General features: G+C 51.3%; 8 protein-coding genes across 8 annotated transcripts; 4 read left to right on the top strand and 4 right to left on the bottom strand.

The window, feature by feature from the left end:
* Positions 1 to 35: 35 nt before the first annotated feature.
* N7462_006376 (FAM210 family protein) lies at positions 36 to 860 on the bottom strand (the record flags this gene model as incomplete). Its single annotated transcript, XM_057078094.1, has 2 exons — positions 36 to 187; positions 266 to 860. 2 exons carry the CDS (start codon positions 858 to 860, stop codon positions 36 to 38), a joined length of 747 nt encoding a protein of 248 aa, XP_056933674.1.
* A 673-nt stretch (positions 861 to 1,533) lies between these two features.
* N7462_006375 (mitochondrial 54S ribosomal protein uL3m) lies at positions 1,534 to 2,600 on the top strand (the record flags this gene model as incomplete). Its single annotated transcript, XM_057078093.1, has 2 exons — positions 1,534 to 2,419; positions 2,500 to 2,600. Coding segments are annotated over 2 exons (987 nt in total), but the record flags the coding sequence as incomplete, so codon positions are not given.
* Positions 2,601 to 2,929: 329 nt separating this feature from the next.
* N7462_006374 (cytochrome c oxidase assembly factor 1 family protein) lies at positions 2,930 to 3,768 on the bottom strand (the record flags this gene model as incomplete). Its single annotated transcript, XM_057078092.1, is given in 3 exon segments — positions 2,930 to 3,019; positions 3,118 to 3,657; positions 3,670 to 3,768. The coding sequence occupies 3 exon segments, from the start codon at positions 3,766 to 3,768 to the stop codon at positions 2,930 to 2,932; spliced, it is 729 nt and encodes a 242-aa protein (XP_056933672.1).
* On the top strand, positions 3,740 to 4,471 carry N7462_006373 (uncharacterized protein; the record flags this gene model as incomplete). The annotated part of the gene is made up of 3 exons (XM_057078091.1): positions 3,740 to 3,904; positions 3,964 to 4,291; positions 4,377 to 4,471. 3 exons carry the CDS (start codon positions 3,740 to 3,742, stop codon positions 4,469 to 4,471), a joined length of 588 nt encoding a protein of 195 aa, XP_056933671.1.
* Positions 4,472 to 4,695: 224 nt separating this feature from the next.
* Positions 4,696 to 7,160, bottom strand: N7462_006372 (putative JmjC domain protein; the record flags this gene model as incomplete). The annotated part of the gene is made up of 2 exons (XM_057078090.1): positions 4,696 to 6,825; positions 6,951 to 7,160. Coding segments are annotated over 2 exons (2,340 nt in total), but the record flags the coding sequence as incomplete, so codon positions are not given.
* Positions 7,161 to 7,943: 783 nt separating this feature from the next.
* N7462_006371 (putative para-hydroxybenzoate-polyprenyltransferase Coq2) lies at positions 7,944 to 9,131 on the top strand (the record flags this gene model as incomplete). The annotated part of the gene is made up of 1 exon (XM_057078089.1): positions 7,944 to 9,131. The coding sequence occupies one exon, from the start codon at positions 7,944 to 7,946 to the stop codon at positions 9,129 to 9,131; it is 1,188 nt and encodes a 395-aa protein (XP_056933669.1).
* Positions 9,132 to 9,630: 499 nt separating this feature from the next.
* N7462_006370 (monothiol glutaredoxin GRX5) lies at positions 9,631 to 10,202 on the top strand (the record flags this gene model as incomplete). The annotated part of the gene is made up of 3 exons (XM_057078088.1): positions 9,631 to 9,654; positions 9,712 to 9,985; positions 10,048 to 10,202. The coding sequence occupies 3 exons, from the start codon at positions 9,631 to 9,633 to the stop codon at positions 10,200 to 10,202; spliced, it is 453 nt and encodes a 150-aa protein (XP_056933668.1).
* A 409-nt stretch (positions 10,203 to 10,611) lies between these two features.
* Positions 10,612 to 12,192, bottom strand: N7462_006369 (ethanolamine-phosphate cytidylyltransferase; the record flags this gene model as incomplete). Its single annotated transcript, XM_057078087.1, has 4 exons — positions 10,612 to 10,929; positions 11,026 to 11,800; positions 11,881 to 11,998; positions 12,066 to 12,192. 4 exons carry the CDS (start codon positions 12,190 to 12,192, stop codon positions 10,612 to 10,614), a joined length of 1,338 nt encoding a protein of 445 aa, XP_056933667.1.
* Positions 12,193 to 12,493: the final 301 nt, after the last annotated feature.

Raw genomic sequence — 12,493 nt, 5'->3', positions numbered from 1 at the left:
ATACAATCCCCTTTGTTCATAAGTTGCCAAGTCCTTCAAGCACTCTTCGGCTTACGCTTTCCAATGTCCCAACCCCAACGTCGCAGCACCTTCACCACCTTCGGCGTCACGGCAGCCGTCAATGGAACTCGGATGAAAATAAAACTCTTGTGGATCGCATAGGCCAAAGCGAGCTGGGTCCAGATACCTGAACCGACGTTAGAAAATGAGATCAATCTACCAAGAAATAGGACAGAGTCGATTGACAATGAAGGGGGTGACGTACTGGCTTCCGCTTGGTTGGCTTCCTCCGCACGAACCAGCGAACCCGGCGTTTCCTCTCCCTCGCTCTCCGGTTGATTATCTTTCTGGGGCCATACAGATGGGAATGCGCTCTTCACGTATCCCACCACGACATGCTCGAAGTGCCCGATACGATCCACGCCCAGTAACCGCACAGCGACGAAGCAGAACGGAAAATCCAAGGCCGAGAGACCGAGATATACGCCTAGAGCCGCCCATCCATATTCACGGGATAGCTTGCGCAATCGCGCGGAAAGCGAGTTGCCTTCCTTTTCAGCCTCTGCTCCGGGTTTTGCAGACCCCGAGTTAAAGCGGCGGTTGAATGGTCGTTTCGGCAGGCGGATTGAAGAGAGACCCGGTCGAGATTGTGGTGTGATCCTACTCATATAACGGGCTGTGGTGGTCATAGATCGCTGTGTTGCCGTCTGGCTAGCAGCCTGGATGCGAAGAAAGGGCTGGCGGCGCAGGAGGGCGAACGGCTGTGCCGACGGGACACTTCGGCTCAGGGTTGAGGTTCTTTGCAGGAGTTCGACTGGCCGGGCGAGCCAACGCGAGAGAAGCAATGGCTGTAGAGACATTGTGTTGGACGATGCCGAGAGTTTTCAGGGTGCTTGAGAATAGGGACAGGGCGATGTAAGGTTTGTCCGAATGATTCTTTTTTTTTTGTCGGGAGATCCTTCCCGGTATTTTCGGCTGCCGCGCTCCGATCGGCGGGCGTTTGGTGACGCGCCGTTCGGAGTTAAAGAGTTACCGCCCTTACACTCAAGATGACTTGAGATGAATGGTCGGAGTGGGCTGAGTGCCCAGATTATTGAAGAGATGATGTCTTTCTTATTGGAGGATATTAAAGCAGGGCTCTGCTTTGTGGCTTCGATTTGTTGGTTTCAATTCAGCACACTGGTATATTTCGGATAGTACCTCGGTATAGTAGCGATCGATCAGAGGGTTCCTTGTTTTCCAGTAGTGAATGATAGATCATTAGCTCTTAATCACTGGCAGATAAGAGCACAGAGAATAGTTACAGTATTGTTCACCAGTACAGAGCTATCTCCAGAGCTCGTTGTTTACTGCAAGTTTCATCGAGTTGAAATATTGGTAAAACACCATGCAAAGTCTTTCCACCTCCCTCTGGCTAGCATCAAATCGCTTAATTAATTTGTGATGACCCAAGTAATAATTTGATCCCTCGCTCCTCTTTATTCAAGAGAGTAGTTGAGTCTGGATCTGTCTGTCTCTTGTTCTTGTTATAGTTCAGGCCGGAAGGCATTTATGGCTGACTCAGCAGCGACCAAAAACTTCCCATCCCATCGACTTCACAGAGCGTCTTCCAACACCCCAGTCCCAATCATGTCGCCACGCCTCCCTGGGAAGCTGCTTCAGTTTTCCTCGGTCCTTTGGGACTCCCAATTGGCCTTGCCTCGTGTCACCGTACGCTCATTTGGCATTCGGTCCCTCAATCCACCCAAACCCAACCGATTCAATGTCTCCCCCGACCTCCCCGTGCTCGAGTCTACGTCGACCGCAGCCCTCCGCCGCAAGGCTAATTCTCTTCCTCTCCGTTCTGGCGCGATTACGACCAAAAAGGGCATGACTGCCATCTTTGACCAGGAATCCGGCAAGCGCATCGCATGCACCGTTCTTCAATTGGACCGCGTTGAGGTCGTTTCACACAAGACCCGCCAAAAGCACGGCTATTTCGCTGTCCAAGTAGGAGCGGGCTGGAAGCACCCCAGCAATGTCAACAATGCTCTGCTCGGTCACTTCTCCGCCAACGGCATCTCCCCCAAACGCCATGTATTTGAGTTCCGCGTCAAGGACGAAGCTGGTCTCCTGCCGGTTGGCGAGAGCATCCGGGCTAGCTGGTTCCAGGAGGGCCAATACGTTGACGCTCGCTCCAACACGAAGGGTAAGGGTTTTGCAGGTGTCATGAAACGACATGGCTTCCACGGTCAGGACCGCAGTCACGGTGTCAGTTTGACACACCGTTCTCTTGGTTCAGCCGGTCCAAGTCAAGGTGGTGGTTCGCGCGTGTACCCGGGCAAGAAGATGGCAGGAAACATGGGAAACACCCAGAACACAGTCCAGAACCTCAAGATTCTCAAAGTTGATGCAGAGTCTGGAATTGTGGTCGTGAGTGGTAAGGGATACCCCCTTTACGGCTTTCTATCCGATTTGTTCGATCGATTACCTGTTACTAATGTTGCTGGCCAATTCTAGGTGCTATTAGTGGCCCCAAGGGTTGTGTGGTGAGAATTCAAGATGCGATCAAGAAGCCGTGGCCTGAAGTTGCATCGGTCGAGTCCGCTGCCGTGGTGTGATTCATGATATGTGAATCTTGGCGGAGAGAAAAACTTCCCAGGGTTGGGGGAGCATGTACTACTAAACCATTCGCGCAATACTTCTTCACTTGAGCGGCGTTTGTATATGATACATCAAATGATATCCTTTTCTTCTTCACACCTCTCCCCATCATTCTTGAGAAAACCCCAGTCACTCCACACTTCGGATGGGTATTGCAAACAAATAACCATAAAAAAAAGAAAAAGGAGAAGAGAACGGAATAAGAACCATGAAAGATTTGCCCAAACGCCTGATTCCATGCACTCAAATTTCTATTTGTACAGACCCTATCTCAAACCATCTCCTTTTACTGCTGTCGGAAGGGATCGGTATCGCTGTCAAGCAGTTGCACCACGGTGCCATCCTCGGTCTGGAGACTCCATTCCTCAGTGTGGAACTGTACAAGCATGATAAATTAGTCATTGGGAGTTACTCAAACAATATGGGGCCGCTCTTGTATGAACAGAGGCATTAAACAGCTGTAGGAGGACTTACGAAGCTCATACGATCCGGCCGAATGCTCCGGAATCGCATCTTGCCCTGGCCTTTAGTGCCTTTGACCCAGAATGAGATATCAATGCGTCCATGGAGCTGGTTCATCTCCCCACTAATCCATGGGATCTGCTGGGCAAAATAGATTTCATCGCCCAGGATTTCCCGCGCCTGCGGCGAAGTTCGCAGTGCATAGAGGGTGCTGCTAACAACGCTTGAGGAAGATTTTTGGTAATTAAAAATACCGAGCATGGCGGCGCCGACGGCAACCACGAAGATCGGCAGGGTTCGCAGCCAGCGTCGGCTGGTGTTGATTGTTGGGAGTTCTCGGTCTGCCCGTCGTTCCATCAGTGGCCCGGTATTCGGACCCGGAGCGGGAATTATCGTGCGACGGGGAGGGTTCCAGCGCGCGCCTGGCAAGCGGGCGAGGCTGACACGCCGGGGAAGCGCACGAGAATATACCATTGCGGATTGGCGATGTGGGAAAGCCGAAAGAGATTGAATGTTGGAGAGGGAATTGCGGTGGGTTGAGTTTCTGGGGCCCTAGCACCGCACCTGATAAAAAACCGCCAAACAAGACAAACAGCCGAATGTCACCGTCCACCTCCACACTTCCATCCATGATATGATACAAGAGCTCGAGTCTTCGAACATGGCGACGGTGCGACTGCGCAGGGCGTTTCGCTATCCCGACGACTCAGACGGACATGAAGAACTCGATGAACAGGAGCAGGAGCAGCTGATTCAGCAGTTGCAGCATCAGAACAATGCCCGCAACGCCCAGTACAGTGTAGATTACTCCTACGTTCCATGATTAAATTTGGGAGAGAGAAACTGAAGAATCTCTAGGTCATATTCACGGTCATTTCACTGGTACCGGTCACAGCCTTCCTGCCTTCGATGCTTACGACAGGTAGCAGTCTGATGGAACGCTTCCTCTCTCTCTTGAGCATCCTCTCGCTGCTTGTAACGGCATATATAATGCAGATCTCTCCTCTTCACCCGGATCGCAAGGGTAAAGGACCCATGATGGTCGATCAAGAACATTTCTCTTGGCTCCGTTCCAACCTAGTCCCAATGAACGGAATGCTTGGCCTGCTGCTGACCCTGGCCTATCTCTTCTCCGGACTGGGCCTGACATTCATGATCCGGCCTGTATTATATCTGATTCCTGGTGGTATGTGTCTCCCCTTCTGCCTGTCGTTACTCTTTCGTCTTTTGGTTCCACATGAGCTTCTCTTACCTTTGCTTGGCCTCTATAGCTTTACTAGCAGCTATTTTAGTAGCTCGAAAAACCATGCTTTCGGTGGATCTCTCAACCCTCAAAGACCTGCAATATGAGTACAAAGGCGCATAGAGTGACCACCTTTCTGAGTATAGGACTTCTGCACTAAGAACAACGGGGCTCTAGATCCAGGAAGCATCGCTTACAGATGTAATAAATACGGTGGTATTTTAGTTAACGGAGTCCGATTTCGTTTCAACGTGAGAATTGTGTAAAAAGCCCCGGTAACATCTCAATACATCATCCCCGGGGCACAGCATATGAGAATCACAAGATTACTGGCAGGACAGGTTCTCTCAATCCACCCCTTTGCCCATCTCGGACGTTGTACAAGTATTTCCTCCTTCATCACTTTGCTCCTGTGCACCCTGGTCCAGATACAAGAAAGACGAGTCAAGGCCCAATGCCGGATCTACCGGAATGATTCCTTCGGGACTCCCGTTTGTCGATAAGCCGGAGTAATCGGGGCTGGGATCCATGGGCGAAGAAACACTGAATCCCACATGGATGTCATTGTCCCTCAGGTGCTGATCGCGCTGTTGCTCTGCATCATGCTGCAGACGCTCCAGTCGACGAGCAGTATCATCACCGAACTGCCTGAGCAGTGATCTGTTCGACACTCGCAGGTTGACCAATGACTCGACACTGCGTGGATCCGCAATCTTTCGAGTATCATGGCCCAATAGGATATTGTAGGGCTCATGAGGGTTCATTGTGGGATCCTTTCTGCACAGTGTACAATTACATTTTTTCTGACACTTGGGGCACAGCCAATGGGGGCGATCCATGGCATCCTGAGGTGAAATGTCAAAAGCTCGGAACAGACTACCATAGCAGTACTGCAATTTGCATTTGTCACACGATGCCATTTTCCAGGGGTATTCGGCATTCCGACACATATGGCAACGACCACTCTTTTCTGAATTGGATTTCCCGCGACTGGTTCTTCTTCGCTTCCTAGCTTGGGTACTATCTTCAGAATCAGGATCTTGCTCGTTTGGGATTGCTTTTTTCAGCTCCTGTGGCTTGGGTTTGCTGCAATCCACCCAGGGTCGCACGAGTAGCTGCTCCTGACAGATCTCCGCAATCGTTTTTCGACCTAGTTGACCGCGAGCCACGATAAGGCTTGGGACCCTGACTTTGAGATCGTTTTTATCTCTCTTGTAAGCAAGGATTTGCTGCCGCCACGTTTCATGACGGCTGGTGAGGTCTTTCCAGCGAAATTGCTCCACCCAATTGAGATTTGAAATGCAGGCGCAGCTCCGGCCGAATACGTAGCAGTCCATGCAGATATCATAGGTATCATCTTCGGGTCCAATGCAAGACGGACAGGTGAGGAACCTATTGAAGATATTGCATCGACAATAGGAGCAAGTGATATTCCCGTCAAATTTAACAAACTCGGTGTTCTTTTCTGCAGGCTGCGTTTTCGAGAAACTCTCCGAAAGCAGAATATCGGTGTACAGAACGAATAATCGCTCAAAGTCGTTTTGGAGAAGCCGGACTTCCGGGTGATTGATGTCCCCAACATGCTGTAGCAAGTTTGAATACTTCTCAAGGGTGAAGAAAATAATTGCTTTGTTCTTGTACTGCTCGTCGCGGCAGACCAGTCGCGCATGAGCCAGGGCCTCATCTAACGCCATCTCTAGCGTGTCGATCGTTGTCCGGTTCCAGGCCACCTTCATTGTTCGGGTTCCGCGATTCCAGACTTGATGGGCGGCGAGAGGCGGAATCAGGATCAGATCTCCCGGCTTTTGCTCAACCACATACGTCGTGAACGGAGCGCCTCTCCAGGCGCTCAACTGGGCAAAGTGATCTTCCAAGTCGATATCGTGGCCTAGTGTCGACATCCAATATTCGGAGACCAGATGGCGGTCTTTGGTCTCGGTCATGAACCAGATAGAAGAGCCCGGCCTGGTAGCTTTTCCTTTGCTAAAAGACCCATCGGAAGCCTCGACCATCAAATTATGCCCGAGACTAGCACACATCTCCTGGTGTGCTGGTGTGTATGTTCCTTCATGTCCGATGTAGCACATGAGGTTCTGGGCTTGCATCTCGACCGGAAGACTGCTCATGAGGTCACCTGCCCGGGCGATCGGCTCGCCTTGCGGTGTGCTCATGTATTGTGACACCTGGCAATTTTTGGAACCCGGGCCACCAAAGGGCTTGGGGGATTGATTCAGGTAGAAAAATGCCGGCGGGATCAATTGTTCCAGCGATTGGCGCCATTCATTTGGACAATCAATGTCTTTCAAATATAATCGTTGTAGTCTGTTGGCAGGGTCTCGATCATTGCCTCGATCATTATATCGAGTCGAGGTAAACTGCTCCGCCAGGAGCCGCATATTGTTCAGATAATGCCCGAAGGACATCTCAAGGTTAGATCCTCTCCCGAGATCCCTAGCATGGTGAACTTCGTGGCGTTGCTGTTAGTATTTGAAATGAGAAATGAAGGTAAGGAGAGCCCTTTACTTTCTGCGGAATGCTTTTCATGTAGCCAACTTTCTGAGAAGAGTTGTTTGTCCAGCCGGTCTTGGAAACCTCTAATCACTAGCGGTATTCCTAGCCGCACAACGTAAAGGAGAACGAACTCCTCAAGATCTTCCCGAGGATGTTCGTCGATTGAGTTGCATGTGATGCTTTTGGCAAACTCGAAACTTGGAGTTCCCTTCACTATGTCGTCAACGTCTAGGTGAGGGGGCAGTGGTTCGAAGACTGCCCTCGTTTTCGGAGGCATCACGGTGATAATCCCGGCCAGGGAAGCTGTGACGTGAAAGTCAAGGACTGAGATTCAATCAAGGTGGAGACTATTGATGAGGAATGAAAGGTCTCGCCTTGGTAATCGCGAGGGGACATTATTTGGAGCCTGAGACAGAGATGATTGCGACTACCACACTCGAGCGGGAACGCCGAGTTTGTGGTGGATCCCTACCCAGGAGGTAGGCTCCTTTGTCGGCGTCAGTGCGTTGTAAGTGATGGAATCCTGTGAGTCGGCAGATTGATCCCCAGATGAGGAGGATCGCCAGTCGTCCAGGCGCGGCTGCGCAAACGGCGCGACTGAGCTCGCGCGTCAAGTTGCGGCCTCAGGCACCACACCGCGTGCTCCGCATGACATCGATGTTTTTCGGCTTCTCTTTCGACTCCTTGATAGCTTGTTTTCAAGAGACCAAAAGAAGCAAAAAATACTCGGAATTAATAAAAGAGGGCTGATCTCTCTGCCCGGAGGAAATAACCTTACCTATGTACGTACAAAACCAAGGTGAGCTGCAAAAGTACAGAGCCCATACAGTATGTACGTACTCCTGGACATGCGCTCCAGCCGATCTGTGGACCCTGTTGAATTCCCCAAACAGGTTTAGAGCCATCGCGGGTGGTTTTCTTGCGAAAGCTTTCCCACATGACGAGATCCAGATTCCCCGACTCACCAGCTCCAGTGCCAGCATCCGTTGGAGCTCAGGGGCGAACATGAATCGTTTTCCTTTCGCCAATTGACCCGCCAGTCCCGTCTCCTATCTTCTTTCGCCCACACCCCTCTGCCGCCGCCATGCTGCTGCTGTCCACTTCCCGCTCCCGTCTGTTCCGCCGAACCCAATTACCCCAATGCGCGCGCAGACAACCATACCTCGGTAGCCGAAGACACCATGGGCAGCTACCAACTCCCTTCTTCCGTCCTGGTCCATCATCAAGGTCTGTGACGCAGGTCCGTCCTTCCGGTGCGCCAGCACGGGTCGCAACGCTGTCATCCCTCCGAAGGGACAGCTCACAGGCGCACTCTCCAACAGCGGCATCCCCTATCAAGATCGATCCCAAAGAATCGAATCCGGCCACTCACTATATCCCGCCCCAGAGGGGCTTGGTCGCCTCTTTGCCTCGTTCATGGATCCCTTACGCAGAGTTGGTCCGGTTGGACAAACCTACGGGCACATATTATCTATTTTTTCCCACCCTGTTTTCGACTCTCCTTGCTGCCCCTATGGCCATCACTGCCACACCACTGCACGTCTTATGGACGGCTGGGCTCTTCTTTACCGGGGCCTTGGTCATGCGAGGCGCTGGGTGTGCCATCAATGATCTCTGGGATAGGAACCTCGATCCGCACGTGGAACGCACCAAGTTCCGCCCCATTGCCAGGGGGCCCTCCCCCCAAAAGGCGATCTTGTTCACTGGCAGCCAACTACTGGTAGGACTCGGGGTGCTTCTCCAATTTCCCTCTCAATGCCTTTGGTACGGAATTCCTAGTTTGCCCCTAGTCGTGGCGTACCCCTTGGCCAAACGGGTCACCAACTACCCCCAGTTCGTATTAGGATTGGCCTTCTCCTGGGGCGCTATGATGGGATTCCCGGCGCTGGGAGTAGATCTCCTAATCAACCATGATGCCCTGATGGCTGCCGGCGCTCTCTATTCAAGCTGCATTGCATGGACCGTGCTCTACGATATGATTTATGCGCACATGGACATCAAGGATGATGTCGCCGCCGGGATCAAATCAATCGCCCTTCGCCACGAGCATAATACGAAAGCCGTTCTATCTGGGTTGGCGGTCGCCCAGGTCGGCCTGCTGGGTGCTGCGGGAGTCGCTGCTGGTGCAGGGCCGATCTTCTTCATTGGGAGCTGTGGAAGTGCTATACTTTCCCTGGGCCTCATGATCTGGAAGGTTCAGCTGAAGAATGTTCGAAACTGTTGGTGGTGGTTCAAAAATGGATGTCTTTTCACCGGAGGGGGATCTCCTTAGGTCTTCTTGGGGAGTATGGAGCCCAATACCTAGGTTTGTACGATAAACCGGAGCCCATGGAGCTCTCATCTCGCGGCTAATGATCGGGAATGGGTTTGTATATTATCACCTAAGATTGGGAGGACTTGAATACCCTTTCAAGCAATGTAAGCTATAAGGAGATTTTAGTCAACGAAGTTTTGAGTTTTGTCCAGCTTTGCAATGGCGCCTATCTGTCGACTGACAAGTGAGACGGGGTTTAACCGAGGGAATTTGATATATATGAAGAATTTTAGGAACAAATAAATAAATAAAACAAGCAGTTCAGGCTCAAGAAGTCCATCATAAATCATCCTCATTTCATCGGAATTATCTATGCGGAGATCCGAGTGGGGCGCATCGACGCAAGTGCACCAACGACAGCGGAGATAATGAATTAGTAAAATGTATTTGGCACGGCCGTCATCAGCCGAGTTCAACTTCCTCCTCTTAGTTTCCTTCCCCAATCATCCAGGCCGATATGTTCTCCCGAACCCTTTCTGCGGTAGGAGGCCCTTAGAATATCTCTTCAGATTTGGTCAGCTAACTCCTTCCGTGGTAGGCATTCCGCCCCATCTCGCGGCCGACAGCTCTGCGCCCGGTCCGCGTACTGGCCATTCCCTCCATCCACCATGCCCGCCTGTTGTCCTCAGAGACCCGAGCTGCTATCGACAAAGCGGTGTCCTCAGCGCCGGTGGTTCTTTTCATGAAGGGTACCCCTGAGACCCCCCAGTGTGGCTTCTCGCGTGCCAGCATCCAGATCTTGGGCCTCCAGGGTGTTGACCCCAAGAAGTTTGTGGCATTCAATGTGCTCGAGGATCCCGAGCTGCGACAAGGTAAACGACCGTCTTGACCCCTTACATGAGACCCATTGGACGTGCTGACAAGGCTTTGGTAGGCGTGAAGGAGTACTCGGACTGGCCGACCATCCCCCAGCTGTATCTTGAGAAGGAATTCGTGGGCGGCTGCGACATCTTGATGTCCATGCATCAGAACGGAGAACTGGCAAAGATGCTTGAAGAAAAGGGCGTTCTTGTGGCTGCAGACGAATAAATAGGCTTCCGGCGGAGAGAAAATTGCCCTTCTCCTGTCGCCGTGGATCGCTCTATGTGTACAATTAAAATTAATGGAAACTTACTCTATATCAGGCTTGGTATAACTACTGGCATTCTTCCCCCTTCCTCGCCATTACATTTCATTTGGTTTCAACATTCCCCTGGTCTTCTCAACTCAGCAAAATTCTCAGACACGAGCCCTAGCAAGGCAGTCCTGTGCTAAGCAGATGTTACGAAAATGGTATTATCTGTGTGTTATATCAATTTTTTTGTAGAAAATGGAGGGGAAAAAATTGTTGGTATCTATCCACAAACCCCTAGTTGATGAGGTTCATATGTACAGTTGATTTGTTTCACTTCTTTGTGCCTCACTTGCACAACAATTATTCCAATGAGAGAAAATCAGCCTAACCAGATGCTGCTTCTTGAGACTTGACCAACTCCTCCGCCACGCCTTTCTCCAGCTTGGCACGTTGGCGAGCTTCATAGGCCTCTCGGCTTTTAAGGATACGGCCAACAATTTCACCGGCATTCACATGCTGGAAGGCATGCTGCTCCACTTCCTGGAAAATACCCATTTTCTTCGGCGCAGAGTAAGGGTCGTAAGTCAAGGGAATGAAAGTTGTAGGGCCATGATACACAACATCCGGCATGCCTAGAGGCATAGCTTGGAGATAGGGCCGGCTGGGGGTGAAAGGAGCAGAAAAGATGACCGCATGGATGAACTAGTCATCATCAGCAATCAGAATCTTGTCGACTGGTGGAATTGGGAATCAAGTCGAAAATAGCGAGAAGGAAAGGGCATATTAGCATATACTCACTCGACACTGCAGGACACATAGCCCACGCTCGAACACATTCATAATTGGGTAGTTCAGCCCCTTCCAGTGGTTGATCACATCATCATCATGGATACCCGCCACAATGTATGCAGGTGCATAGTCTTCGTGGTATTCCTCAAGTCGTTTTTGCTTCTGGTCAGGATTATACCAGCCGCGACGGCGACCCTCGGCCTCTTCAAGCGCCATCACCTGTCGGAGAAATTCGATGTGGCCGGACGAGAAAAGATCAAAGCCGCCGTCAACATAGACAATCCGCTGGCCAGGCTTGGGGCCTTTTCCATCAATAAGAGTTTCAAATAAGCCGGCTTCCTCTATCCTGTCATCGATCTTAGCCGTTCCAGAGCCCGACCAGGTCCAAACCTGAGGTCCCGGCTGCAGACCACTCTCATCCGTAGCATAGTCCTTGATTCGCTGCAAAAGATCCTCGGCAGCCCTCTTCCGTTCTTCCAGGCTTCCCGAACCCTCCTCTCCAGTGAGGGATTTCTTGACGGACTTGACAAAATGGTTCTTCGTGCATAGAAGCATGCGGCCGACAAGATCGGTCGTGGAAATTCCGGGGGTCCGTTTGACGACTTTGAAACGGCCAGCAGCTTTGACATATCGATAACAATCATTTCCATCGCTGTCGGAGGTGATATCATCGCCATGGACGACATATTTGCAGCCGTAGTGGGAGACCCAAGGCAGGTAGGTCACGTAGGGTGCATGAGGAACACTCTGTGTGGCCCATCGACAAGCCTCGACGGCCGCAACCCTGGACGGTAAAAGTAAGAGTTGTTAGCATGGCTTGAAAGAAAAGATTCCAAAGGTATATATATTGTGGAGTCTCCTCACCGTTCATCCAGAGACATTACCGTAGGACCCTTGTTCTCAAGGATAGCCTGGTCCGAATGAATCCCCACGAATAGTTCCTTGCCAAGTCGACGAGCTTGAAGCATGGCACCAGCATGGCCTATAGAAGAGACTCGTCAGTAAAAAATTGAGAAGCCATGAAGGATGTTTCGTGTCGCTCTTTCTACCGTGGTGGCTGAAGTCGAAGCATCCGTCGACCCAAATTCGGTCCTCGGAGATGGGAACATCCTCCTGGGGATCAACAGGCCATTGGCCAGGCAGGGGGGTTTGTTCGTCGGGGGGATTCGTGTCCATTGGGCAATATGGCTTCAATTAACTCTTGTAGACACTTGCTGGAGAAATTGAAGGAGTGAAAAGGGTTCTGGGGCCAAGGGTTCTAAGAGGGGCAACGGAGGGGCGAAGCAGAAAAGCGCGGAGGTCAATTACAATGCGTGGCTCGAAGGGATCGGAGGGGCTGTGGGGAACTCCAGATCTCCTGAGTTCACTTCGGACCGCATTGTTCTCCCGAGATTACACCCTCTCCTCACTTTCTGACTCTCCTACTCTTCCCTCTGTCTTGTTTCTTCGAGACTGCTGCTATCGTCGTTTTTGTTTT

The sequence above is a fragment of the Penicillium macrosclerotiorum genome (assembly GCF_028827735.1).
Source record: "Penicillium macrosclerotiorum strain IBT 26536 chromosome Unknown utg000006l_segment0_segment0, whole genome shotgun sequence".
NCBI classification, from domain to species: Eukaryota; Fungi; Ascomycota; class Eurotiomycetes; order Eurotiales; family Aspergillaceae; genus Penicillium; species Penicillium macrosclerotiorum.
The sequence above is the reverse complement of the archived record's forward strand: the minus strand, read 5'-3'. Positions and strand labels throughout refer to the sequence as shown.